The 27,917-nt window shown below is 40.6% G+C and overlaps 1 protein-coding gene across 12 annotated transcripts in view; it reads left to right on the forward strand.

The window, feature by feature from the left end:
• LOC108232870 (receptor-type tyrosine-protein phosphatase F) overlaps positions 1-27,917 on the forward strand; it is a 176,292-nt gene that overhangs the window by 106,773 nt on the left and 41,602 nt on the right. For 5 of the 12 annotated variants that reach the window (XM_037972987.1, XM_017410920.3, XM_037972989.1 and 2 more), the window contains exons 7-19: positions 1,279-1,548; positions 2,785-3,366; positions 3,536-3,669; positions 4,184-4,328; positions 8,277-8,582; positions 9,332-9,525; positions 14,732-14,758; positions 18,715-18,832; positions 19,102-19,674; positions 20,338-20,438; positions 20,916-21,163; positions 23,071-23,149; positions 24,201-24,425. In XM_037972987.1, the coding sequence (XP_037828915.1) occupies positions 1,279-1,548; positions 2,785-3,366; positions 3,536-3,669; positions 4,184-4,328; positions 8,277-8,582; positions 9,332-9,525; positions 14,732-14,758; positions 18,715-18,832; positions 19,102-19,674; positions 20,338-20,438; positions 20,916-21,163; positions 23,071-23,149; positions 24,201-24,425 (3,002 nt within the window). The remainder of the gene's footprint in view (positions 1-1,278; positions 1,549-2,784; positions 3,367-3,535; positions 3,670-4,183; positions 4,329-8,276; positions 8,583-9,331; positions 9,526-14,731; positions 14,759-18,714; positions 18,833-19,101; positions 19,675-20,337; positions 20,439-20,915; positions 21,164-23,070; positions 23,150-24,200; positions 24,426-27,917) is intronic. The other 7 variants (XM_017410927.3, XM_037972990.1, XM_017410932.3 and 4 more) reach the window with 3 other exon arrangements.

A 27,917-nucleotide genomic window follows, 5' to 3' on the forward strand; every position in this document is an offset into this window, starting at 1 on the left:
TAACGCGGTCCAGAGAACCAGCCTTTTCCTGACTGGAATCTCAAAAGGTGCTTTTGTGTTTTTCCATTTCACCACATAATGAGGGGAATAACAAGCATGGCTGTAACGACGTTCCGGTTCAAATTAGATCGAGGTGGGAGGGGTGAAGGGTTGGGGGGTTGGTGGGGGGGACTCATATTTGAAAATCCATTTTCATATAGACCAGTGCATAAGAGCAATTACAGTCAAGGGTTTTTTTTTTCTTTCTTTTTTTTCTCAGAGGCTCAGAGATTCTGTAGTGCATTATGGGAAACAAGCAGTGTGAATTCTGCAGGGATTGTTTTTTGCTCTAGTGTCTTGAAAACGTATGAACAGCAGAAGTGGAATAGAGATAATGGATTCTCAGTGGGGAGTTAAATGTTTAGCTCGACTTTACTTTCTTCATAGTCAAGAGTAAAGAAGTTTGAGCTCTTCTTTTTTAGACTGAGTGCATACTGCTGGAGCATGTCATAAATATAACACATGTGACACTAATGGATGTTCACACTGTGTTGTCAAGGTTTCTTTCCCATGTCAAATGGAAAACTTTCTTGCCAAAGGTTACCATAAAAAGATCTAAAATGTGTAAATAATGGAAGGTGGTTTGTATGCATCTTCATATAGATAGAAAGTCATATGTAAATGCTGACTGCCTGTTTATTCCAGTCTAGCTTTTCAATGTTGCATGGAGCCTCTGAATTGGTGTTTGCCTTGTCCCAGGCGACGTCAACGAGCCCTTCTTGTCTCCATGGGAACTCCTTTTTAATGTCAGCCTATCTACATATCAGAACTGCACAAAGAGCGTGAGAGACAGAGAGCCAGAAAGACAGGCAGAGCTGAAGGAGCCAGAGAAAGGGAGGAGAAATCAGACAATGGCATCTCCACAGGGTCCTTCAATGATGCAACTTTCGCCACCATTTAACACTTTGACAAAAGAGGTCCAGATGTAGTCTCCGGCAAAACTGGACTATTTTTGATAATATTCTTTTTTGTAGAAAAAGGGATAAAACACCACTGAAAGATTTTTCTTGAATTTTCAGAACCACTTTGTGACAGTCTTTTTATTCCCATTGTGCTCGCCTGAACGTTTGGACAGAAGTGATCAGCTCCCCATTCTATTAGTTTTTCTGAAATGGGGTTTTATCCTTTACAGCGTTGCATGGGACAAGACCACTCAAAAATTCGTATATAAGGTATCATATTCACCTAACACCTAACTTACTCACTCCTCTCTCCTCTTTCTTTGCTTGATACTCTTAGTTCGAAGAGTCCCACCTAGATTTTCCATTCCTCCCACCAACCAAGAGGTGATGCCAGGAGGCAGCATTAACTTGACTTGTGTGGCAGTGGGATCGCCAATGCCCTATGTCAAGTGGACCATGGGCCAAGTGGACCTTACCAAGGAGGAGGAGATGCCATTAGGACGCAATGTGTTGGAGGTCACCAACATCCGTGAATCAGCCAACTACACGTGTGTGGCCATCTCTTCTCTGGGCATGATTGATCACACGGCACAGGTTACCGTCAAAGGTGAGCACTGTTTGTTCGTACAGGTTCAGACTTTTTACTTTTATCAAATCAAATCACATTTATTTATATAGCACATATAAAAGCAAGTGCAGTTGGCCAAAATAAAAGAAATAAAACAATTAAACTATAAAATACGATAGGACCAAATAAAACCATAAAAGCAGTCCATACCTCAACTCCCATGCTGTGTTAAACACCAATGAGCACAAATGTGTTTTAAGAAGAGACTTATAAACAAACAGTTGAAGCCTGTTTGACCTGGAGGGGCAGCTGGTTCTACAGTTTAGGAGCTACAACTGAAAAGGCCTGATCAGCTCTGTGGATCAACCTGGACCTCAGGACAACTAAACACAAATTACTATTAGATCTGAGAGATCTCGGGGGCACATAAGGCTGCAGGAGGTCAGACAGGTATACAGGAGCATACCCATTCAGGGCCTTATAGGTCAACAATAAAACTTTAAAATCAATTCTGAAACAAACAGGAAGCCATCTGTGGCCATTTATCTGTGACGTTGTTGCCTTCAGTTCCCTAGTGAGAATTTTTAAGCCTTTTTACATATTCTTAAGTTTCTTTGTTGGTTTTTGCAATATTTTGTAGTTTTTAATATCTAGACAGAAATTTAAAAATTATTTATTTGAAGTTGCCTTAATACTTCACCTTGTAATTTTTAGTTTGCCTTCTTCATCTAAGTGTGTATGTGACTCTGAAGCTGTGTTGTCTACCAATCACAGCTTCTGGTATCAGTATTTGTCTGTATTGATCTTGCTTTCCACTCAGCTGATCGATACACAAAATGTCACAGTCATTAGTGGGACCACAGCAATACAGACTTTTTTCCCCAAGGAAGCCCTAATGTGGACCCTCTGTTTGGTTTGCATTTGTAACAACAGGAACTACTCTTGCAATTTTCTTGTATTGTCAGTAATAGCCAGACCAGTTATTAAGCACAAAATTGTGACTGCATTCTGGCCCTTCTATTCATTTTGGGATAATTGCACCTGACAGTGCTATAAGGATTTGCTTATGATCCAGTCACCTCAGCCCTATGAGGAACATAATAGAGAATTACATGACCTGTTGTTTCTTTTCTCCACATCAATTCATTTAGCTGTATTGTGCCTACATCTTTAGAATTGCTGTGTCAAACATGTCAGAAGTCCAATTTGTCCTAAAAGTACCTCAAAAGTCCTTTTGTAATAATCAAATGTAACACTTTGCTTCTATTTCCACAGCCTTACCAAAGCCCCCCACCTCACTCACAGTGACTGAAACCACAGCCACCAGCGTGACTCTCACATGGGACTCTGGAAACCCAGAACCTGTCTCTTACTACATGATCCAATACAAAGCCAAGTCCTCCGACAATGGCTTCCAGGAAGTGGAAGGTGTTGCTACCACACGATATAGCATAGGTGGACTCAGCCCGTACTCTGATTATGAGTTTCGTGTCATGGCTGTCAACAACATTGGCCGTGGGCCCCCCAGCGACCCTGTGGAGTCACGCACTGGTGAACAGGCCCCCTCCTCGCCACCTCTGCACGTTCAGGCGCGCATGCTGAGTGCCAGTACCATGCTGGTCCAGTGGGAGCCTCCCGAAGAGCCCAACGGACAAATAAGAGGTTACCGGGTCTACTACAGCCCTGACAATAAAGCTCCACTCAGCGCCTGGCATAAACACAACACGGATGATAGCAGCCTGACAACCATCTCAGGGCTGATTCCTGATATCACCTACAGCCTCAGGGTGCTGGGCTTTACCTCTGTAGGTGATGGGCCACCCTCTGAAATCCTGCAAGTCAAAACACAGCAAGGAGGTGAGCAGCAAGCCACCCTGTGTAGCTTTGTCTAGTTTTCTATATGTGTAGAAACTGGCATAGTTTGTTAACTGTTGTGTTTAAAACTGCTTATATATGCATGTGTGTATTTAGAAAACATTGTCTTATTTTTCATCTACCATGTGTCCTCTCTTTTGCTGTGCTCCAGTGCCTGCCCAGCCATCCAGCTTTGAGGCTGAAGCTGAGCTGGACACACGCATCAAACTAACTTGGCTGTGGCCCGTACAGGACCCCATCACTAAGTATGAGCTGCAGTACTGGGAGGCCAGCTCAAATAACAAGGTTAGAATAATAACATGAAGGTCTTACTATTTCATGTTCTGACACAGCACACACAGCATCTCTGATATCATTTTGTCTGCTGTTGAATTTGTCTTATATTTTATAGTGAAACTCCAGACGGATGAATCTTGACTTTTTATGATGCAATTTCTCTGAATGACGAGTGTCAGCTGAGGCAGTGTTATTGTAGTAATGTAGTCAGCTCCCCAGCTGATGAGAAAGACCTAATTCAGACACGTACAGCGCAGATTCTCACTTCTGTTGTGGCTGTTTGTTTAACTCCGTTGGACTGTACCAGTTGGAAACTTCAGGGCAAATTGTTTTTGGAACAAGATGTTCTCACATTCGGCTATACTCCATTGCATTCATGTATGACAGATAGGATTTCAGTTGAAGATTAAATCATCATGCTATAGCAAAACAGCTTAGCACATGAATAAACTTGTGCTACTCCCTTTTTCCTTTTAGTTAAATTTTTTATCTTTCTGTTCAAATCTAACCCCCTCCCCCCCAGAAACATGTGACTTTCGACCCAGCTGGCTCTTATGATGTGGATGATTTAAAGCCGGACACCTTGTACCATTTTTCCTTGGCAGCCCGTTCTGAAATGGGTTTAGGTGTCTACACCCAGCCCATCGAGGCCCGCACTGCTCAGTCCAGTAAGTACACCATTTTCCTCCCTCTCCTGACCATCTGTCCTATCTGCTTGTTATCCACTAACCAGTGATTTCAGAGAGTCACCTACAGGTGGCTGAAACAGCTTTAGGTCATTCTGTTCAGTGAGTGTGTGAGACAAAATTTGAGTTTTATAGACCTTAAAATGGAGAGTGTGAGCAACTTGAATGTCAAGTCAATCTCGGCTGAACATAAAATGCTGACAGTGCAGCTATCCCGGTCAGCTTCCTGCTTCCACCCTCCCCTTCCCCTGTCACCAGCACTAACCCTCCTGTCCATCTATCTGAGGGCAGGCCCTGTGTCAAAGGTACGTTTAATGTGTCTTGTTCCCACATTTGTGAGCTGTGCTGTGTTGATTTGCCTCATATCATTATGTGCTTTTACAGTGCCACCTCTCAAAATGTCACTCATTTTCTTTGTGTGTGTTTTGTTTTTGCTGTGGAGGCAAATGCTTGCACCACTTCTCAGAAAGCTTGTGTGCAACACATGTGTCTTGCACAAAGCCTCAAGAGAAACAGAACTGATAATGGCACCAAACATTTTCCAATGATTTGGAAAAAAAAAATTGGTTTTCCCACATCACATGACTTCTGAAACTGACTCAATGCGGTGGACCAGAAAGAGGACACGCCACTCTGTTGGAGTCGGAACAATAGAAACAAACACTCCATTTGTGACTGCTCAGAGACGTTACAATGTGGAGCTTGTTCTTTCACAAAAAAGATTGTTGGCTGAGCACAGACTCCAGCTTTCAGAGAGCAAACAAACCCAACAACAGGCATGTTTAATTATGGAATGTGATTGGAATGCAATGATTAATTAAAGTTAATCATGGAATTAAAGTTAATTAGCGGCAGCTGATTTGTGTGCATTCGCACCAGTGCGCACATTTAGACTCTAAGTTCCTCTTGAATTTGCCGTATATCTCTGGCTGTTGAGTAGTGCTGTAAGACACGTAGGAGGGGTGGACAAAACCCAGTGAAGTACAATAAGGGGAAACTGGATTTTAAAAGCCGAAATTGCCCTAAGGAACATTTTAGTACATCTGTATTGCAGTTTTTAGTCTTTTGATCAATTGTTTTACTGATGCAAATTTAGCACTATAGATAGATACTAATATTTAAAATTATTTACATTAAGCTGTCTTGTTAGTAAAAGAATCATCTGTTGCTAGAGTTTTTAAAAAGACAGTGATGCACACATTTAAAAAAACATTCAGAAATATTCAAAAACTTAACTTTACAAGCAAATGTTCTCATTTTGTTGCAATTTTGGATTCAGAATTGAGTTACATAATCACCTCCTGCTAACTTTGCTTAAAGTGTCTTATAACTTAGTTTCTTCTTCATTTTTTTCATGCAGTTTTGAGCAGCTGTACTGTATTGTAGATGTAGCAGAGTAAGATATGAACTTTGTACAAACTCAATATAGCCTTGTTTTTATTTTGCCCCTTTAAGATGACTGAATTATTTCCACCTTTTAGCAACTAAATCATTAGAAAATTCATTTACTAAGAAGCCAGGCGATAGCACCGCACAATTTTAGATACTCCTTGCGACATAATTACTTATAATAATTTGAAGCAACTTTCTTTACTTATATTCTCTAGTCTGAAAGACTTCCAGGCTGTAAATTTTGAAATTAAATGGCTAATTGCAGCTCAAGTTTCATCATGTTTGAATGGATGTTTGAACTTAAAACAAACGAGCAAAGAAAACATTGTCTCACAAAGATGGCTGTTAAAATGAGTCCATGTCCTTGTGCCTCCTGCTTACAGGAGAACGAAAATTCAGTGAAATGAATTTAAATTTCATGCAGTAGTAGAGTAGGGTAGTGTGTATGAAATAAGGAATAGCCCAGGGAACTTTCTTTAAAATTATGACATTTTCTGGAGCTGCATCTAAATGTTCTGTATAATTTTTTAAAGTCAGAGCAATGAACAAATCCGAGCTCGTTTTATGTTTTGTTTTTTTTTGTTCTTTAACTCAGCTAAGGGCTTGACACAGCTGCATGATACTTGACCTAAAATGGAACTCTAAAATATATGTAACAGCGATTAAGCGCTCGGAAAATCAATAGGTCGAGGTGCAGTTCATGATCAGATTTTGTCCTTCTTGCCAAAATTAAAACTAAGGATGGATAACTAATCTTTTTTCAGTAGTACACGAGGAAAAGGTGGAAGCTAAGATTGTAGCTTCTGGAATTTTGTTTACATCATTTATGTGAGAAATAAAAATAATCCAAATGTGAATGTTTGTCGAAGAAAAAAGGCAAAATGCCACATTTATGTTTTCTTCAAACTTCTCATAGCTTAAATGGGCTCAAATAACGATCTATCGAACTTTTAAATTAAACCTAAACATCTATAATTATATTTGAATTTTAGTTTCAGCCTGTCCCCCTGATTGCTGCCTCTGAGGCATTTGTATTTCCTTTGGTTTTATCCTTTTCAAGTCCACTTTGACTTTGATCCAGCAGATTTTTTTTATCAGGAACTCAATACCAGAATCAATTCTAAAAATCATCAGAACTTTTCAGATTCAGTCTGCCACCTCCTCTTCAATACACGGGTGCTGCCAAGCCTTTGTAGTTTTCTGTTCACTCTGCAGCCTCACCTCTCTTTTGTTGAGCTTTATTCTTTGTAAAGGTGGAGTTTTGTGTTCTGGCATTAATTTGTTAGACTCATTTCACATTCCATGGGCATGCTTTATAAGAACACCTATTTTTTAATTTTCTTTCCCTCAATTCTTTTGATTCTTCCTAAAAGAAGTCATTTTTTTAAAGAAGTCGAAGAGGTTCATCATTCAATTTGGTGCATGAAATATATGAATGTTGTTGTATTTAATTTCAGTTTTGTACCTGTTCTGCATTTTAAAATTGTTTAGTTTGTTTTTTTTACCTCTAGACTTGAGCGTTTGCATGCTTTTACAGCACCAATAGTAAATGACGGCAAGTTATTTGTTGCAGTAGTAATTGTTTAATACCAAAGGTGATGAGAATTGTTTTTGATTTAAATAATAAAACATTTCAGCGTGAGGTGGATATAGTCACATCATGAGTAGAAATTGATATAAGCAATCATTCAGCTTTAACATTATTGGTTTAGTTGTAATAAATATGCAAGTAAATGACAGAGCGACAAGTTGCATACTTTGTCTGAGCATTTCTTTTTCTTTCCATCTGTTAATAATATTGTTTTGAATGCCGGTGGCAACAAACCAGATGTTAGCTGGAATAGTCTTGAGTGTTATTGATCATAAAATTAAGGCTGTATGCTGTGTATAACTGCCCATCTTAGCTGCAGCCAAGCTCTCTAACGAAGCCCAGAGCTTCTGCATCAGTGTGTTAACACCAGTCAACACTGTCAAGCAGTTGTTCACAAGCTCACACATCTTTGGCCTGTTTATTACTCCCTCAGCTCACTGCAAAAGGCAGCATGGAGGGGGGCTAGGGACAAATTACGTCTTCATAAAAAACACTGCCTTTTAAAATTTTGGCACATCTTACATTCTGTCCGCCTCACCCTGTAGTTTCATTGCCTTCTGCATAAATGTAGCGCCAAACATGGCTTCAGCTGTAGCCCGATAATGAGTTTTTGCATCCAATCTCTCAGTCTGGAGGTAGCATCCTGTTTAGTATGGAAGCTTTTTGCATTCAAACTAAATTTCACATTTCATATGCAAACTTGCATTTTTGTCTTTTATGTGCAAGGACAAGCATGCACATTGCCACAAAACATCTGACGTCTGTACAAAGTTTTGCTTTTCAGCATCAATTTTGGATAAAATATGTATTTAATTGCACATATTATTGGCTACGATGCAAAAAGCTTCCTTTGTTTTGCAGTGTTTTTGTGTTGCATTGTAGGTTTTTTTTTGTTTGCTTGATCCGTACCCTTCCTTCGTGTGGTTTTGCCCCCCTCCCCCCTACAGCCCCATCCGCCCCACCTCAGGAAGTACATCTGCTCAGCCTGAGCTCCACCAGCCTCAAGGTGAGTTGGGTGGCACCACCTGCCGCAAGCCGCCACGGTGCCATTGTGCGCTACACAGTCAGATACCAGGCCCTGGCTGGAGAGGACACGGAGCGGCATGATGTGCCTGATATCGGGGCAGACGCCACCAGCTACGTGCTGGAAGGCCTGGAGAAGTGGACTGAGTATCAGGTGTGGGTGATGGCTCACACTGATGTGGGTCCAGGCCCTGAGAGCCCCCCAGTGAGGATGAGAACTAAGGAAGATGGTAGGTTTATACCTCACTCAAAGCAGAGTGCTCACAGACTCAAACAATCTCTGTTGCTTACTGCAGCCTGTCGCCATTTTCCTTCTCCCTTTTCCTTTTTTACAGCTTAATTTTCTTTGTCCTGTAGATAAATTATGTGGTAATGAGGTAGCAGTGGTAACTGATTGGGATCACCTTCTCTTTCTTCCTTTCTCCATTTTGTTTGTTACAGCTCCAGTGCTCACAGACGCTTCATCACTCCTGGGCTTCAGTTCTGTGTCACTTCCCTCTGCTTTCACTGTTTGCTTTCCTTTTTATGTATTGAGCAACAGAAGTGGAACAGATCTTGACTCTCTTTTCTGCTGCTCTCCAGTCTTTTTCCACTCATTTCTTTTTTCTGTTGTTGTTTGAAATGCAATAGAGGGTGGATTCTCCAATGAGAGAGTGGTCTATAGTTAATATGTTTAAAGTTTGCCTCAACACAGCTAACTTTATATCAAGATTAAGGACATGACAGTGATGAGAGTGATGAGACTACATGCTGTTGAATATGTGGTGTTTTGGGGACACTCTTCTGAAATGAGCGAAGATGGTTTGATTCAGCTCCAGCATTTCTTCTCTCTACAAAGTTATTTTGAAAAGTTTTTTGGACCCTCATCAGTGAACTGAGAAAAATCACCATCTCAGCATATTTTGACTCAACTCGCTCCCTTTTCTCCTTGTCGGATCTGCTTCTGTCTTTTGTATCTGACTCATTGTTTGGTTTCCAGTGCCCGGAGCACCCCCCAGGAAGCTGGAGGTTGAGGCCTTAAATTCCACAGCCATCCGAGTTACCTGGAAGCCACCTCTGCAGATGAAGCAGCACGGCCAAATCAGAGGCTACCAGGTCATCTATTCCCGACTTGAAAATGGCGAACCACGGGGCCAGCCAAACATCATGGACGTCGCTTTGCCAGAAGCACAGGTACAAGATGATGTCTTTTTTTCCCCAGTCTTTCTTTGTCCTTTCTCTGTCTAAACTGTGACTATCCTGTGCAGACTTTCTACAATTTTCACTCTCTCCTGTCCTCTTATTGTCTGAGTTTACACTTTCCTTCTGTCTTACTGGGTGACACACTTAGAACTTTCTTTCTGTCGACTCCAGTATCCTCCCTCCCTCTTTTTTTAAATCTTTCTCCACATGTGACATTTGACTCTAAATTGGTACCCTGCTCCTACAGCTTTGGATTAGCTGTCGGAACAAAATCCACTTAAATTCTACAGTAATAGTTGTTAGATATTTTCTGTGCAACATCAGGATGTGGCTTAGTGGAATCAATTCAGCTCTTGTGGTTTCACCAGTAATACATATGCACTGCCTTGTTACCATGTTTATAAATTAGAGTTATTTCCCTGACGCTGCCCTTCACATGTTAATGTGGGCTGAACTGGATTGCCCAAAGCTGTGCAACAGCATGAGATGGATGAAAGATTGTAATCCTTAAGTGGGACTCAGAGATTCATGAATATCTTAAAACCAAGAAAGCCAGAGTCTCATGTTTTTCTGCTTTTGAAAGAGGAGAAACCAGCTTAATAACTTACGTTTGATTGTTTGCTGGGAGCAAACATTGGAACAAACCCATACTCACTCCCACCTTCAGTCGCCTTCAACAAAAGCATGTAATTTGAACAATCATGTGTTTACTGGCCACATAAATACCATAAAGAAAATCTGAGCAGCCTTGCATGTGTCTGTGCTGTGTTTGCTGATAAAGGGCGACAGCAATATTAAAGGACACCAGCAGGCTGCTGGTTCAGTTCCCAGGCAGAGACAGCTGCTGTGCACTTGTTTTGGAATTATTAACTTTATTTTATTTTACCAAACAACCAGTTGTCTTAGGTCTTAATATTACAGGAAAGAAAGAAATGCTTAAGTCACTTCGCCTATAGATTGATACATTATGAACAGTCCTAAGAGGCTTGTGAATGCCAGTTGTTTCTCAAAGTTTATTGAAAATGCAATAAAAATCTTTTCCTACATAGAGTAGTTCCTACGCCATCTGGGTCTCCAAAGTAATTTTTAAACATAAAATTCACATTAAGTTAATTATTCTTACCAAAGATACCTCAGAATGCCGTTTCTGTACCCTGGGTCAAAGATCTGATTACCCAAACATCCCAGCTTTTGTTTTGCAGCAGTGCATTCTGGCAGCTGCTGCTGACACTTCAGTGTTATCTGACTGCGTACGGGAATGCTTGACAGCCAGGACAGCACCGTTTGGTCTAGTAAAAAAGAAGAAAAACATTCTGGTTGCCTGCTATCATGGAAGTGTTTTCTTTATGTCAACGTGTTCCGCTTGATTTTGTTTTGAGTTGTGAAAACCGAACTGAACATGACCCTACTTGTTATGCAAACAATACTCCCTGCCATGTCTCATTTGTGGCACGCTCACACAATAAACACAAAGACACTGTAATTTGGTGCTCAGTATAGCTCGCATGTTCCAGTTTTGTCTGGGACACGGTTCAAACATATTGTCCCCCTCCTTGTCAGACCCCGGAATTTCCTCTCACGTCACCAGTGTTTTTCCTCCTTTTTTTTTTTATTCCGAGTTTTAGCTCCCTTCCTTTTCTGTGGTGGCCTCATTTTGCCCCAATCCTGTTTGAAAATGGGTTGAGTAATTACCAGAGGCTTGCGTGCAGGTCGGTTACCCTTGGTTGAGTCATCTCAACAGGTTGTTTTCTGTAAGACTTCATTGAGTAGCCAACCTGCAAGGACCTGCCCAAACATCATTAGAGACCACACAGTCAGCCAACAGTCCCTTATGCATCTTCGCCTGACTGGTTTTAGAACAATCCCTCCTTTTTCACGCATATTTCCATTCAAGTGCCCAAAGAACAAGTGGAAGAAAAAAACAGATAACATGGGCCAACATGCTTCCTGTTAAGATCAACCTTGTAGTAGGTGTGTCTGCTGGTCAAATAGAGTTCATGATTCATCGTTGATTCATGCAAATCCCTCATGCTCACACCTGTGATTAATGATGAATAAAAAGGGGAGAAAAAAACAATTTTCCTCTATGTTGGCTCATATTTTACCGTTGAATTTCCCTAATGTGTTGTGAAATCAGTTCCACAGCCGCCCTTTCACCTGAGTTGGAAGCACAGTAAACCTGCCAGGAAGAAAAGCAAAATCCAAATTTTCCAGGTCTGACAACATACCACAACCTCACCCTAGACTTCAATCACCGTTCTAAGCTGGCAGATTGAATTGCAGATCCCGTCAAAATCACTATCGCCTTTCCCCTTCTCTTTGTCTTTGTGTTTTGGGCTTCTTTTCACCCTCTCTCAGGGTTAGCGCAAATGCTGGGAGAAGAGCTAGGAGAGCTCGCCTGTGCGTGGGCACTTTAAGCGCTTCTTTTCTTTTCAAGCAGGAGCCCACACATCGCCCTCATTTTCCTGCTAAATTTAAACCAGAGGCCATGTTAACAGTGTGATGTTATCAACCCCTCTACAACCATACTTTTGTTGGAAAACTGACCTAAACTTGAGTTGGCAACTTCACACCACACAGCCATTTCCATCACTGTCCTCTTATAGCTATACCCAGGCTCATGTTTTTATACACATCTACTATGTTTCGCAGAAATTAGTCGAACAATTTAAGCTATTAGCCTCTGTCTTTGCCTCTGTTCAAGTTCGGCCCAAGCTTGCCTTTCTGCCTACGTTTGCCTCTATTCAGCACTACTTTCCAGGTTCATTTGGTTTGACCACTCATGCATTTTTGTAGTTTATGCGGGCGAGGTGACGCTTCACTGCGTCCACGGCCTTCACTACCCCAGACTGGAGTTGAATGGAAATTGAGGAAAAAAAAAGGAGAAAAGAAGCACCTCAGCCCGTTTCACTCCATCAATCATGACAGCTCCTTCTCTTCCACATCACTCGTTCTCCCCTCGTTCCCATTTTTATAGCCACACATCTCAGCCCATGTCATCACATTTGCATTCACCCGCCTGCAAATTATACCGCTCCGATTCCACAAACGACGCTTATCTGCAATGATGTGTTTTCAGCTTGTGTTGGTATTCAAAATATAAATGGAGGATAATTTATAATTCTCCTGTGGATTTAAACAGAAAGCAAAAGGAGTTGCAGTAGAAGGGGATTAAGCCCAAGATGAGATAGAAACTTGTGAACCTTAAAGTGTTTGCTGTTCTGTTGACACACTGAGCTATATTGGCGGTAAACAAATTAAGCAATTACAAACATCGCAAATTGTTAGTCATGGAGTTAAGCGGCAGCTGTTCCTAAATGGTACTTTTTAGTGCCCCACTATGTCAAGGCAGCACAAGGCTACAATTTTTGATGTGCCATGTGTCTCAGCTACTCACAACTGGAACGTCAGAGAGGCTTCTGTTTCGCTTATCTGGTTGGTAATAAAGAACAACAACAATGGAAAAAGAATAGAAATTTTGGTTCTTTTGTATTTTCTTATAGTAACAGTCAGTAATGATTGATGATATGCGTGCACAGTGACTTACGTGTGTGTGAAACTTCACCTTTGATTGTAAAATTCTGAAACGGCAAGGAGGGAAAGTCTGATCACCAGAAGGTTTAACGACATTTTCAAGTTTTTCTTGAATGCAAATGTCTGCCATGTAAACTTTGTCACTGGTTTCTCCACATCACAAGAAGATCTGTTTACTACTTTGAATATTTCTAAAAACTACAATGATTTTTAGTTTTATTTTGTCTTCTGTCAGATGCGTATCTGTCGCTACATCTCGCTAATGTTGAAACAAATGAACAAGGTTTGGTTAGGTTAGGTTTGTGATACTACCAAAGTTGTTTTTTTCAGGTAATCATATTTAAAAACAACCAATATTTTCCTGTTTATGACATTTGTCAGCAGTTTGTTGTTGATGCACTCAGTTTTAGCCCAGTTTTATTTGTTGTTAGATATTTGTTTTGCTACAGATTTGATGAACTAAATGAATTCTCGTCACCTGTTTGTTTTGGACCAAGGCTTTGAATTAGACCAATCATTTGGTGATGATGTGATGGGATTGAGCCTTTCGATCATCTATAAATTTTAAGGGCTCGAGTTTATTTCTATCTCACCATTCTCTTCATTTTATCTTGCAATCCCATCATCACTTTCCTCTGATCTTCATGACAGAGTAGTCCAAAGGTTCCCAAAGTTGGGGTTACACCAAGAGTGGGTTCTCAAAAAAATGTACAGGATGTACAGAAATTAAATAAACTCTAAATAATGACTGCCAATAGCATGTTTAGCCTTAACTGTTTGATGAGGCTCCTTGTTAAATGCCTTAGCAAGGTTTGTATACTTCAGCTAAATCGTCAGCGTCATGAGTCTCTGCGACTTTTACTTTGTGGGTCAAAAGCACAAAAGTTTGGGAACCACTGCTGAAATCCACAATCGAAGCCAGCACCATCTTCACCTCCACCCCACCCATTTTTCTCTTCTCTACTTTGTCCACCGTCAGTGTCACCAGAATCATCTCCCCTGCCCTGTTGACAGTCGGGCCACCCATCAGTGAACTCCTCTTGCGCTGACTGAAATGTGGAGCGCGTTGCTGGTGAACACCAGCCGTTGCGTTCTGCATCAGTGGGGTTTGATGTCACAGGGCTAACATAGCGGCGCTGGTAATAGGATTTCATGCTCGACGCTGACGGAGCCCTGCGGCACGAAATGGGCTTTCACTTCCCCCAGGAATTGCTTGGCCAAGCACAGCGAGCAAGGAGAACATTTTGGAAACATATATTGAAATGTAATGAATAAAAGGTCTTCCCTCCATTTTTGCTGAAAGAAAAAGAAATGCTTCACAGATTCTGCATAGTTTATGTCCACAATGAGGTAGTTATCACACCTAACAGAGCTGCTCCCAATCTGCTGAAACAAGGCAGTGCATTATGAACAATAATGAATTTCACCATCATTACTCAACTCTGCTCCACAGTTCAGTTTATGACATTCAACTTTTTCTTAATTCTGTTTTTTCTTTCATCTCTTCCATCATGTTTTTTTTTTTTCTCCACAGCATGACTCTATTGACACCTACATTCATCTGTCAGTGAAAAAAAGACAAGTGCTTTTTTTCCATGCCTGTTGTGTTGTTTCTGACTCATTTCTCTCCCCGCCCTGTGTCCTTTGTCTTCTCTCCCATCAGTGGAATATTGAAGAGTCCACCGAGCATGTGAGTAACCCTCATGTGTGCTGCTGGGTTTTTTTGCAGGGCAGGTTTTTCTCCTCGCTGCAGTTTGGGGTGCTGTGTTTGCTTGTGTGTTTTGGATCATAAGTTGGTGTGTTTGGGTTGGTGTGTGTATGCGTGTGTGTGTTTATTTGTGTATAAGCCATGTCTGTAATCCACTAGGTGTGAATCAACATGAAAGATCATAACCTCATCACAACCACAGCAAGAAGCGTGTTCACAAATGTTTTCTAGTTTTAAATATGTGTTTGCATTAATTTTCTTTTTTTTTTTTTTATCAAAGCACTACTAAGAATGCAGAGCAGGAGTATTATTTCCTTTAGGATTGGGTACAGGTCAACATTTTATGATAAGACAAACTAGTAACAGCTGTGCACTTGCAAGTGTGAGGCCTGCAGTGCAGCGTGCACAGAGTGCTTTCCACCACTGAGTGGATCGTGCAGTCAAAGGCTGTGTGCCACTATCTAAGTGTGATGCTGACATTAATCAGGCTCGCCTAACCTGCTGTCTCCCCCACCGTTCCAGATGACATGTCTATCTGAGGGGAGGAGCTGTGGGTTTTATCAGCTCCACACATCTCTGAGATTTCCACCAGCCTTTCATGTTCTTTTCATTTGCCTAGATGGCAGCTCGCTGTTCCATGGCTGTCATGCAGCCCTTTTGTTATGGCTTATTACCTCCTAGACGTCATATTGCAGAGCCATAAATGCAGAGCCTCTTACTGTTCCTAGTCAGACATTCAATGAAAGCTTGCCTCACTAGCAAATAGGGTTTTAGTATTCAAACAATGGGAAAGAGATCTTTAGCAAAGAGGTTTACAGCTTTTAAGAAACCATATGAAAGGAATAATTGGGGCAATTTTTACTCCCTGCCTCTGCTAGCATGTACTCTAGAAAACTGGTTAATCAACACATTAACCACCTGCAAAGGTTGGGGAAAGCTGATTATTTTTTTCCTCCATCTGTTTATCCACCAACTGTGGACCACTTGTTGGTCTGTAATGAACCTGGGTGTGATAAAGTAATTCTTCTAGCCTCACAGAGCCATAATAAAAGTCCAGAAAACTCGGATTTGCCAGTTTACTTCTTTTAAAATAAAAATAGAATCAGAAGCATTTGTTGAACTTATTTCAGCTGCAGTTTACCCAACTGTCAGAAACAGTAGACCTCTTGTGTGGCACACCTGTGACAGTTAGTGCAACCCTCAAATGTAAAATTGCAGCAGCTATAGCGCCAGCCTGTCAAACAGGTAAAATGGCAATGCTTGAGTCCCTTTTTCCCCCTTAAACCAGCAGGGTGTGTTCAGCTTGTTGTATTTACCATTTAATCGACAGAAACCTGGCCTCACAGTAAACAGATTCCTTCGGCTCCAACCACAAACTATGAGTCAGGCTTGGCTTGTCTCCCTCTGCTTTTATTGCATTGATTAACACCTGACAGACACCAAGCTAGATGTTGTCTGTTCACACATCTTTATTTTGTCCTTAGCATACTGTTTGCCAGGTAACTAATGTAGCGTGACGAGCCACAGACAGATGTCTGCTGCAGAAACATTAGTGCCTCTTGTTGACCCATGCCCTGTACACAGGGAGTAAGATTTATGAAGCTAAGTTCAGTTAATCATCACACTTAATGCAAAGCAAAACACATGAAAACATTAAAAACTGTGTGTTGGCCAAAAAGAAGCAGTTATGTTTGTTTTGTCTGTGTCGCCCATTTTCTCCTGACATTTTCTTCTTCGCTGAGGATAGTGGTGGAGAAAGCTTTATAGAGAAGAATCCATTTTTATAACTAGTCGACTTGATAATCTTTGTAATGCCCTTTGGTGCTGCTCTAAGCATTTGCTCTGAAGGAAAACTTTGAAGCTTTGCTTCTTCTATTTTGTGCTGAGTTTCAAAAGTGTTACCAGACCTGAATCGACCTTGCCAGAGCTGAGGGAGGGGGGGGGATCGCTGCAGCTGCCATTGCTGTGATTGTTAAAGCCATTTTTGTATGATTAAAGTAATGAGACTTCCTCCATAAAGTTAAAATGGGTTTATTATACAGTAATTTAGCAGCTTTTTTTTTCCATCCGTCTCTTTTAAAGGTTGGCGTGGGAGCCCTAAATGTGCCTCAAAAAGAGAAGCATTGTTGAACAAAGCTTGCTTATATAGGCTGTTGAATGTTCTTCTGTGTTAAGGAAATAAAAACTTCATTAGCAAGAGAAACAGCAATAGAGCCAAGCCATATATAATCGTTCATGAGTGTAAAGTTTGAGCGGAGTTCCAGCAGGAAAGCTTGTAGACATCTGTAGATTTGTCCTCTTGAGTCAGAAACCGACAACTGAAGCACGATGTCTACTCAAAGCCCCCGGCGTCATCTGTTCTTAGGTGTGTTCATGTGCACAAATCTGTCTGTCTGTATGCATACTTTAGTTTGAATCATCATTTTGTATTTTTGTATTTTTTTTTATAATATAATATATACACTAAACAAAACTCAAGCCATTCTTCATTTCAAAGGAGCTTTTTCTTGAAATATATTTCAGTTTTTTGAAGGCCTTTTACAAATATTCTTGAGACATTGTTTTGGATTTTTTGGCCTTTTTCTGTCCAATTTGTAAACTTGAAGAAATTAGATTTTTATTGCAAGTTTGTAGTGTTTATAATGTTTTTAATAGCGATCTCTAAATCTATTCTGCATAAAAAATTAGCTAACTTAATCACTGATCAGTGTTGTGTTTCCATGTCACTGGAAGGTTGTAGCTTTAATTTGTGTTTCAGCTAACAATCTGTCACACAAAAGGTTTTTTTTTTTTTTGTATCCAGGCAAATGCAAAGATTATATTAATTATTAGGAATATATAGTAAATTGCACCAATAAGGGGATTTTCTAAAGCTAAATGAAAATTTGGCACTCAGTAGTTTATCAGCTGCAGGATAATGCATATCTCATGTGAGATATATATATTTATACATATCTTGTTTTTTTTGGAGGGGGGGGGGACTTTTTTTTTTTTAATACATATTATTATATGCCAGGTTTTCAACTAGGACTGGACTATAAATGAGTCAAAACACAAATATTATTTTAAAAAAGGTCAGTACCATTTAAAAATATGATTAAATACTTTCACAGAGAGCTATATGTATTGGTGAGTATTGCACTTGTGTGTGTGTGTGCGCGTGTGTGTGTGTGTGTGCATCTGTCTATTTACAAAATGCTTTGTTGAAGCACTGCGTGTTTAATTCCAGTGTGTGGGTGTGTGTTTATTCCGACTGATGCAGACTGGTGAAGTGAGTACCAGCTCTGCAGCAGGTTACCAATAACAGTTTGTTACCTCAGTTGTTTTTTATGTCTGTCTGTTCCTGACTGCTGAGTTACTGATATGTTCAACCACCTTAGTGTGTCTGTTTTTGTGTCGCGACTGTCTGAACATTTTACCAGAGGAGAAGAAATGCCAAGAATTTAGGTTTTAATTGTTAAAAGTCTCATTTCCATTCATCTCAAGGATTTATTTCAAAGACTTTGAATACTCTCACAGTCAGAATTGTACAATTTTCAGTGTAGTGATGATCCTGAGCTCCTCTGGGTATAATCTCACGCTCATCCGTGCAGCAGGCATGAACACTGACACACTGGTGATGTTCTGGTTCATTTGGTTTGTTGGTTAATGGGTGCAGAGTGTGCCTTACAATCAGGCGTAGGAGTTTTTCTTGTCTAAGAAAAATTCCTCGTGCTGTTTGTGTGCCCTAAAAAAAAAACCCTTTCAGGTAAATTTTTCACATTTTGTTTTAGTCAATTTGGCTTAAAAAAAGTAAACGGAGAAGGGGGTTTATCTCATATTGGTTCGTTTCGGTGCTGTGTTCTTACACGGGACAGGAGGTTTGTGAGGTCCCCGACCTCAGCACTGAGGAGGTTTCACTCAGGCTCACTGATTTTTGTTGTTTTACTGTTTTACAGGAAGCCATTATTGGTGGACTGCAGGCTGAAACCACATACTCTGTCACTGTGGCAGCATATACCACGAGGGGAGATGGAGCCCGTAGCAAAGCTAAAGTCATCACTACAACTGGAGCAGGTCAGAGGCAGTTTTATCGGTTTTACTAAGATGTGAACGCAACATTTAATGCGAGTACTAGGATGCAAGTTTTGTCAGCAGAGCATTGCTTTGAAACAAACAAGTGTTGGCTTAATTATAACAAATACTTTAATAAGTCACTCTTCAGCTGTGATTCTCTTTATCCACACAAAACATATATGTACAGCATTTAAAACAAGTATATTACATTTAAAGGATTTTAGTTGAAGTGTTTTTTTTTGTTGTTGTTTATTTTTCAATATATTTAGTACCCGGCAAACCTACCATGATGATCAGCACTACCGTGGGCAACACGGCACTGATCCAGTGGCAACCGCCTAAGGAAATGGTGGGTGACCTCATGGGCTACCAGCTGCAGTACAAGCGCACGGATGAAGAAGTTTACACCTCACGCGAGCTGAGAAAAATCGACGACCACTTCACTGTCACTAATCTGCACAAAGGGGCCACCTACGTGTTCCGGCTGAGCGCCCGTAACCGTGCTGGCATCGGCGAGGCCTACGTAAAGGAGATCAGCACCCCTGAAGATGTGCCTTCGGGCTTCCCGCTCAACCTCAAAGTCACTGGACTGACCCAGTCAAGCACCAAGCTGACCTGGGAACCTCCACTGCTTGCCGAAAGGAACGGCAAGATCGTTAACTATGTGGTGGTTTACAGGGACATAAACAATCAGCAAGACAACACCAGCCACACCACCGACACTCACATGACCATCGAGGGCCTGAATCCTGACACCACTTACGATATCCGTGTGCAGGCTTTCACCAGTAAGGGCGGGGGACCCCTCAGCCCCAGCATCCAGAGCAGGACCATGTCAAATGGTAGGACATGAGGGAGGATGCCAAAATAACATTTTTTGCATAAACACCGCAGGGATGTTTGATTTGGAAACCTAATATCAAGGTTTAAAACATGCATAGAAGAGTACTTGATCTCTGTATGGCTCATGAATTTTCATACCACTAGCTGGTGTTTCGAACGCCAAAGTGCTGGTTAGGTCTCTGTCAGAGCCATGTCTTTCTCATCTTGCACTCACAGTATATTGCGGCACTGTTTATTGATTTATAGAGTGCTAATCTCATTACACGCTACAGTCACATTACCACGCATCCTCATCCTCCATCCCATTACACACAAATCTAAACCGTACCCTGCATGTATCTTCTTGATGCACTTTATAATCCTATAAACGTAAAATCTCTTATTAATTATTATGATTGATACATATTTTCAGTCACAGGTTTCCACATGTCAGATACATTTCTTAGTGATACCAGGTTCTTGTGAATAGTGTTCTGTAGATGGAGCAGTCTTATGTGGATGAATATTGTTATTTTGTGATCTGAAAGCAAGCATTAATCTGGATGTCTTTGAAAAGGTTGTAGAATTTGTGCTTATTGGGAATTGAAAAGGCTACTTGCTTTTCATGCATTTGTATTTGATATTTGATTTGGGATATTAATGAAAGGATTTCCCCACCCTAGATTTCCCAGCTGTTAACTTTGGTGTCAAAGCTGTCACGAAAACATCCGTCCTCCTAACTTGGGATTTGCCAGAAAACTACAAATCCCCAGCTCCTTTCAAGGTAAGTTCTTACTCAAAAACAAACAAAAGACAGACAAAATGATGAACTCAATTTTGTTAAAAGCAGCCAGAATACATACAATGCATTGCAACATTTTTGACTGAATTTCTTTCCAAAGACAGTTATCAGAGTTGCTTCACATGTCGCACATAAAGTACATGTATGTGTATTATTACAAGTAAATTGTTGTAAATAAAATAATAACATTGTGTCAGTTCTTGCTTTATAAAAAAGGAGCAATGGCTTTCTCAAGTGTGAAGCATTATTGGATATGAGCAGGTGTGACACCAGAACATGTGAGATGAGTTCCAAACTGTTTTTACCATCTGTTGAATCAAACTGATAAACTGTTTTTATGTCCTTTCTGTGTTTTTTTTGAGAAGAATGTTCATGCACCATAGTGTTTTTGTCTGAATGCACAGTGCAGTCATTTTCTCTCAAAATAAACTCCTCAGTTTACCTTTTGTGTGCTTACAGATTTTGTATAACCAGCAAAGTGTGGAAGTGGAAGGAAACCAGAAGAGGAAACTGATCACACAGCTGCAGCCGGACACTGAGTACTCATTTGCTCTGACAAGCAGGGGTAACATCGCTGGCGGTCTGCAGCAACAGGTGTCCATCCACACTGCCCCCGACTTGATCAAAACCAAGCCCATCACACATCAGGCTCAAGGTGGCAGGTTGACCATCAACCTGCCGAATGTCCAGACCGCCGATCGGGTCAGGTGAGTAAAGCAAGGCTGCACACACTCAGTGAGTCAAGTAATCAATTCAAAGTCCAAAAAACATCAAGCCCAAGTTGTTTGTAGCTGAACACAGTCTTATTTTCCCTGCCTGACAGTGCAAACAAAACAATGTGTGAATGACAGACGCTTTATTGGAAACAGTTTGTAAGAACACAGGAAGTAGCAGTGAAGCAAGTATGAGGGGCCAGCACAAAAACAGAAATGTAAATACAACAAGATTAGGCAAGAAATATACCATTTGTCACATTACATAAGCTGGAAGCATTTAATCGTTTCGTTTGCAAACTTTAGCATCATAGTTGTTAAAAAAATTAATAACCACAAACTAGTTCCTTGTGGGACCGTAATATTCTGAATTTCAAAAGGTTAACTAAAAACAGCAACTTTAAAGGTTTACACATTTCTCTAGATTGTTGTTTGTGATAAGAATAAAAAATTAAATGGCAAATAAAAAAGGGGAAAGTGAGCAGTAAAAACTTCACATTAAAGCCAAATTATGATCAGTTTACAAATTATTTGTTTAAAATCTACTTTTGTTGTGAAAATAATTTCAGTATCATTATTTGTTCAAGAATTTGAAGACGTTTACAGATTTATTCACTTATTTAAGTCATTATTATGTTTTTTGGCAGATTTAGTCTTTAATAAAAGTCGAGAAAGATAATGAAATACAATAATAGCATAAACACGTCATTACAAAATGGATCAAATGAATTAATGTAGGTAGTAAATAGAAGTGGAAATAAATGACCCACTTGATAAAAAATAAAACATTAATTGGGAAGTAAGACACAAAGAACTGAAGACTGAACAGCCTTTCTAACATCAGCAGAAGGCCAAACAGTGCACTGATCAATACTTAAAACCTTTTTCTAAAGCTTTAACTCTGACATTTACTTTCAGCTATCTATATTACAAAAAGCTGATAATAATTGAGTCTTAACATCAGGTTGAGCTGTGTTATCTTTTGACGTAAATTGTTAAGAGCAGGGTCGTAAGTAAAGCTTTTCCATCAGGTACACAGGCATAGAGATACTTTGATGTAAGCAGAGTGCACAGTGTTGATTGGTGAAAAGATTACAGGGCTGTCAAGGCTGGCTCAGGTCCAGCACAGATTGACAGACAAAAAGTGCAGGTGATTGGGCAAGTTAAGGGGTGTGTGTGCGCGTGAGAGGGTGAGGAGCCTTGTTATACGCGTCTTCTCCCTCTCTGAGACTTGAGTGACTGTTGAATCACAGATCTGAAGCCTGGAAAGAGGAGGAGAAGGGCAGCTGCTTTCACTGTCAGCAGCAGCTCGTTTTACAAAATGCCGCAGTGGAGAGAAAAGTTTTAGCTAAGAGAAAACAATCAGAGAGAACACGGGCTTGACAGCAAGAATGAGAAAGGCAACACAAACACAATATACACATGTTTATTAGTACAGCCTATACTCACATGCATGCTTATTCATCCACCAACCTCCTTAGTTTGACCCTTCGTTCCTAAATATCTTTCATTTTCCTCCATTCTGGTCTTTAGATACACATAAAAACACACACAGCTACTCACATAGTTGCTCTTATTAACCTTAGGAATCCTGTGGGGGTTTCTATTAGCTGAAGGCTCTCCTTACAGGGAGTTTGTTCCAGTCTACGTGGCAGATGTTCTTAGTGATTAGCCATTAATTGGAGAATGCAATGCCAATCTGCCTGTGGTCAGCCTCGGTCAGAGCCACTTGTTTAGTTCTCCAGTTCAGAATTTATCCCAACAAACCTAACAGTTAAAGTTCGTCTTGGTGTGCTGACCGTATTATTAATCCACTCGACCCACTTTGATCTTGGCGTGTATTTGTTTTGTTCATTTACACAGGCTTTTGCTTCTTTTTTTTCTTTTTTTTTTCTTGGCAGGTGGTACTACATTGTGGTGGTGCCGGTGACTCCATCAACAAGGCGATGGAACAATCCAGACGAGATGGACCTGGATGAGGTGAGTGCCAGGCGGCGGCTGATTGGCTAATGTGCCAGGTCAGGGGTCACAAAAAGCATTTTCTGTTCCAACTGGGCAGGGAGTCCCTGATAGAAGCTAATTAGCGCTACCCTCCTGGGCTCAGGGAGGGAGAGATTCCAGGGCAGAGAGATTTTAAAGAATGACTCACTCAGGTAGGTGGGGAGGATCCTGATTGGATGCCAGGTCTGCAAACAGTGGCCATCTGTTGAATCAAACAGTTTGCATCTACAGAGAATTGTATTAATGTTGAGGAACACCTGATGTGCAGATAAACTACACTTTATTTGTACAGTAATGTAAAAAAAATAAAACTGCTTTGCCTTTACCGGCTTCACATTAAGTTTTACACAATACACATGAGGATAACGAATTATGACTTCCCTAATTTTCTTTTGAATAATAGTCCCTTTTGTTCATGAGGAAATTTAAACTAAATGCCATACCTAAATATTAATAGCAGGATTTTTAAGTAAACTCTGAGGCTTGTTGATTTGAATCGCTATTGTTTAAGTTCCCTGTAGAAATAACAGAGGAGACGGAAAGGGAAAAGCGATGGGACTCCCTGAGTCATTAAACACTGAGCAGGCCATTGTCTCCTCCCTCCAACATAATGATTTAATAAAGCTACATCTGGAGCAGCACACAAGACATCACTGACAGAAAACAAAATGCTGCTGAAAACACAATGCCGCAGTGCTGTGTGCCCCTGCTCATTTATTAACCAGGCTGGCAGTCACGCTGAGATTGTGTGCCGGAGCAAGTACTAATTGCTCACTTCGTAGCTTGGCTGTATTGTTTGCTGTTATGTCACTGTGCAAAGGCCATTTTAGCTCCCCAGAATCATTATCTTTTCTAGAGCCAAAACCAGACCTGGACCAATTGAATGAGTCCTAAGGGTTTGTTATTCTGAGAAGTTAGGAGTTGTAGACAGTTAGGTATTCAGTCGGGTTGTTGCTATGCTAAAATTTGAGGCAGATGTGTGTATTGCTGATTTTGACCGTAATAAATACCCTTTTTGCCTCTTCCCCAGCTGCTCAGGTCAAGTGACGGTCCAGTCCTGAGGCGCAGACGTCACCTGGATTCCTCCAAAGCTTACATTGCTGCCAAATTGGATTCCCTGCCAACCACTTTTACCCTGGGTGATGAGAAGAACTACAATGGCTTCTACAACAAGCCCCTGACAAATCAGCAGGAGTATCTCTGCTTTGTACTGGCAGTACTTAAATATGAGGAGACAGATAGTGCTGCTAATTACGTAAGTCACACACACTTCTTCCATCTACTGGCACAAAATTTTATTGAGCTTTTTTTGTCAGAGTAAAAACCCAAGTTCTAATTAAGCAACTTTTATTTTTTATTTTACTTGTTGTATATTTTTCTTAACAGCAGTTTTTTAAAACATAATCCAAAATGGCTGTGGCAAACCATTGTTTTTTTATGTTTCGCACTTTGATAGAGCCACCTTTAAAAGAAATAGTAGCTTGTCCTGATAACTCCCTTATCAGTTGACAGTAACATCAGAGATCCAACTCTGCCATTTCTGCAGCCGGCAGGGGCCCGCACAGATGTCTTAACAATGCTAATACAAGACTTTGGGCTTTCTAAGTGGAGCCACTGTGCACTTGTCAAGCAGCACTAACATGAAGGCCCATCTCTCTATGGGATGGTCTGGGCTAAACTTCACTGCAGGAGGAATGAGAGTCTGCGATTGCTCTGGGCTCCTCCACTACCCGGGACATGCATATTCAGTAGCTTGGGCCCTGGGCAACCGGAGAAGGGAGAGAATGCGAGTGCTCTGTCTGAAACCAAATCCTGGACTTTTCACCTATTTCTTTCTCTTTACTCCTGCCTTTGAGCTCTTTTTCCTCTTTCTCTGCATCTCACTCCCTCTCCACATCCTTCTCTACCGTGAAGACAGCAGAGGAGATTGATTAGTGCGGCTGGAGTTAAGAGGGAGATGAGGGCCTGGTCACAGGGCCAAGAGAGTCTGTAAAGCAGGCCTGATTCCCCTGAAATGCTACTTTACATGTCCCCAACGCCCCTCCTCCCCCAGTAATCCCTTACTCCTCCACTCCGAGATGGGGACGGACGTGCAAAGGAGGCCATGCTGGGCAGCTATGATATAGTTGACTTCAAAGAAGATGCCCAAATCCCATCGCTGCACAAGACTCTCACTGTACCTGCATGTTATATCCTTGCAGCTGAGAACTGGTTTCTTTCTGTGCACTTCCTGTTCTGAACTGATCACTCATCCACTTTTCAAACGGATTTGCTTTGTCTAATCAAACCTTACTCATAGGATGTGTCAATTAGTGACTTTAACCTTTTCATTTGAGGCCTGATTTCATAAACTTCATGCAAATTGTATGCCCTGTTTCCCAAATTAGACAGTTTTGTAGCAAGTGTTTTACTTTGGTTCACATCAAAAACTCCATAAACAACGCAGCTGTAAAACCCTTGTGGAAGATTGGAAATGAAGCTCTCATTTTAACTTTGGCATGCTTCTAACCCTTTAGCTCATTATATCTGAGGTAAATACCTACTTCTGACCTGCAGCTGGCAGGAGGAATAATTACAGGTTTTGATGAAGCTCTAGATTCTGCGATGTTTGCAGAATTTGCAAAGACACCCTTGCATATTTAACGACAAGTTTCACTTAAGTAGTTCCTCCTGGCACCATTGTGCAGCAGCATCTTTACTGCATATTGGTTTAAAGCAGGGGTCTGCATCCTGCAGCTCTTTGGTCCCTCTGCTGCAGCTGTCTCTAGCTTAGTTTAGATTAGTTTTAGACATTTGTTAGCCTGCTAGCTACTTTGTTAATCAAACTTCTGGCAATAAAATGTCATCTTTATCGGAAATCCACCAAAAATATTCTGCTTCTACACATTTGAGGCTGAGGGAACAAACAAAGTACAGCACATATATCACAGATAAAACTTTATGTATTAGAAGTAAAAGCTTACTTTTGATTTAAAGTGTAAATAAAGGAAAATTTCTGCATTTCATAAAATATTTTTAGTAACCCACAAATAAATATCCAATAAATTATTTTTTTATGTTTACTCTAATAATTTATTAGGATAAAAGCCTATGCTTTTATTATTTTAAAGTTTTATTATTTTATTTATTTGATACAAAAATAGATAGGATGCAAATGCTTTCATAGTTTAGAGATTACATTTTATCAATGGAGCTAAAAAAAACCCTCCAGGAGAGTTTGGTCTTCTTCTTTTTTTCTAACATGCAGAAATCCCAATATAATTAACAATTTATTAAAGAATAAATAAATAAATAACAACAATACATTTTTTATGTAGCATTTATATAACACCTACAGAGCTGTGCTTTCTTTATTTGGAGCTTGAAGTTGTTTTTAAAGCTTCGGACAAACTTTATTTAGTGAGAGAAAGGGTGGAAATGGCTCTTCAGTGTGAAGATTTCAGGCTCCTGGTTTAAAGAAATACGTTTATGTTTGCACAGTTTGCCAGAACGTTAACCCAGTTTCAAAAGAAAAGTTGCTGTGCGAAGGATTAAAAAGGAAAACCATAAGTCTAATACCATAAATGAATATCCAAGTGTGGCTACAGCTCAAACTGAGAAATGGAATCTAATTTAGTTGATTACTATCGGGCTTAACATTTTGTTAATGTTTGCTCTCAAGAACGGAAAATGTTTTGTTTTTACTTCAGTGAGTGATTTTGTGGAACTGCAGCAGCATCATACCTTGAAACCTCGTGTCCTTGGTTAAAGATATACAATAGAAGATCTGATACTCATATTATGCACGCGTTCTGAAAAAAAGATTTCTTCATTGCAAACTGAAACCCCTTCTTGTTTCTCCTAACATGATTTTTTTTTTGTGTGCATTTAACACACCAAACAGTTTGGTGGCTGCTGGCAGGCTGTCATTGATTGCCGCATAAATCCCTTAACTGCACTCTTTGGGTAACTCAGACACCACAGCAGCGTTTGTTTTTTGTCACCCCCCACACGGCACTTGCAAACATTTATTACCAAACACGCTGGTGCAGAAGGTAAAGTGTGCAGCAGCACCGAGCAGTTGGCAGAAGCTGCCGCAAGCAGGATCTTCACCAGACCCAGGAGAATAAAACAACAAGTACTGGAATAAATGACTTGTGTCTTTACTAGCCTTCCTCACCACCAACCCAAACTCCCCTAGTGTAGATCAAACAAGACCGCCAGGGTTTAATAAGCCCTCGTATATCAATGGCCACAAGCAGCCGCCAGCGGTTGAAGGCAAGAAGAGAAGGAAGGGTGGCAAAAGGGGAATAAGAGAAAGAAAGAAAAAGAGAATGTGCCTTCATGTCTCCCCAGCACCCACGGCAAATAAACAAGCCGGGGGAAGTGTGAAATGAGATGATAGATGCTGGGTGTGTATAAACAGTATCATTTAATGTGAAAAGAGAGTGAGGGAGGGAGGCAGCATGCAATACTCTGTGATGTGAGGCAGAGTGGTCGGGTGCTGTTGGAGAGCAAGACAGAAGATTTTTTTTATTTTTTTGGTCTTGTGTCCAGTCCAACCTGTGAAGCTTAGATGAGACAAAGTGAACCTGTCGCAGAGAACAAGGTTGTGTTAATGTGTGCCTTTTTTATGATAAGAGAAAGGTGAGTTCTTGGCAAAGCGAAAATGCCGAAGTAGTGGGATCAAATGTGTTCGCCACATATCGCTGCTTTAAGTTCCATCCAGACATTTATATTCTCCTCACATACATGAAGAATTTGCTTT

The sequence above is a fragment of the Kryptolebias marmoratus genome, linkage group LG20 (assembly GCF_001649575.2).
Source record: "Kryptolebias marmoratus isolate JLee-2015 linkage group LG20, ASM164957v2, whole genome shotgun sequence".
Taxonomy (NCBI): domain Eukaryota; kingdom Metazoa; phylum Chordata; class Actinopteri; order Cyprinodontiformes; family Rivulidae; genus Kryptolebias; species Kryptolebias marmoratus.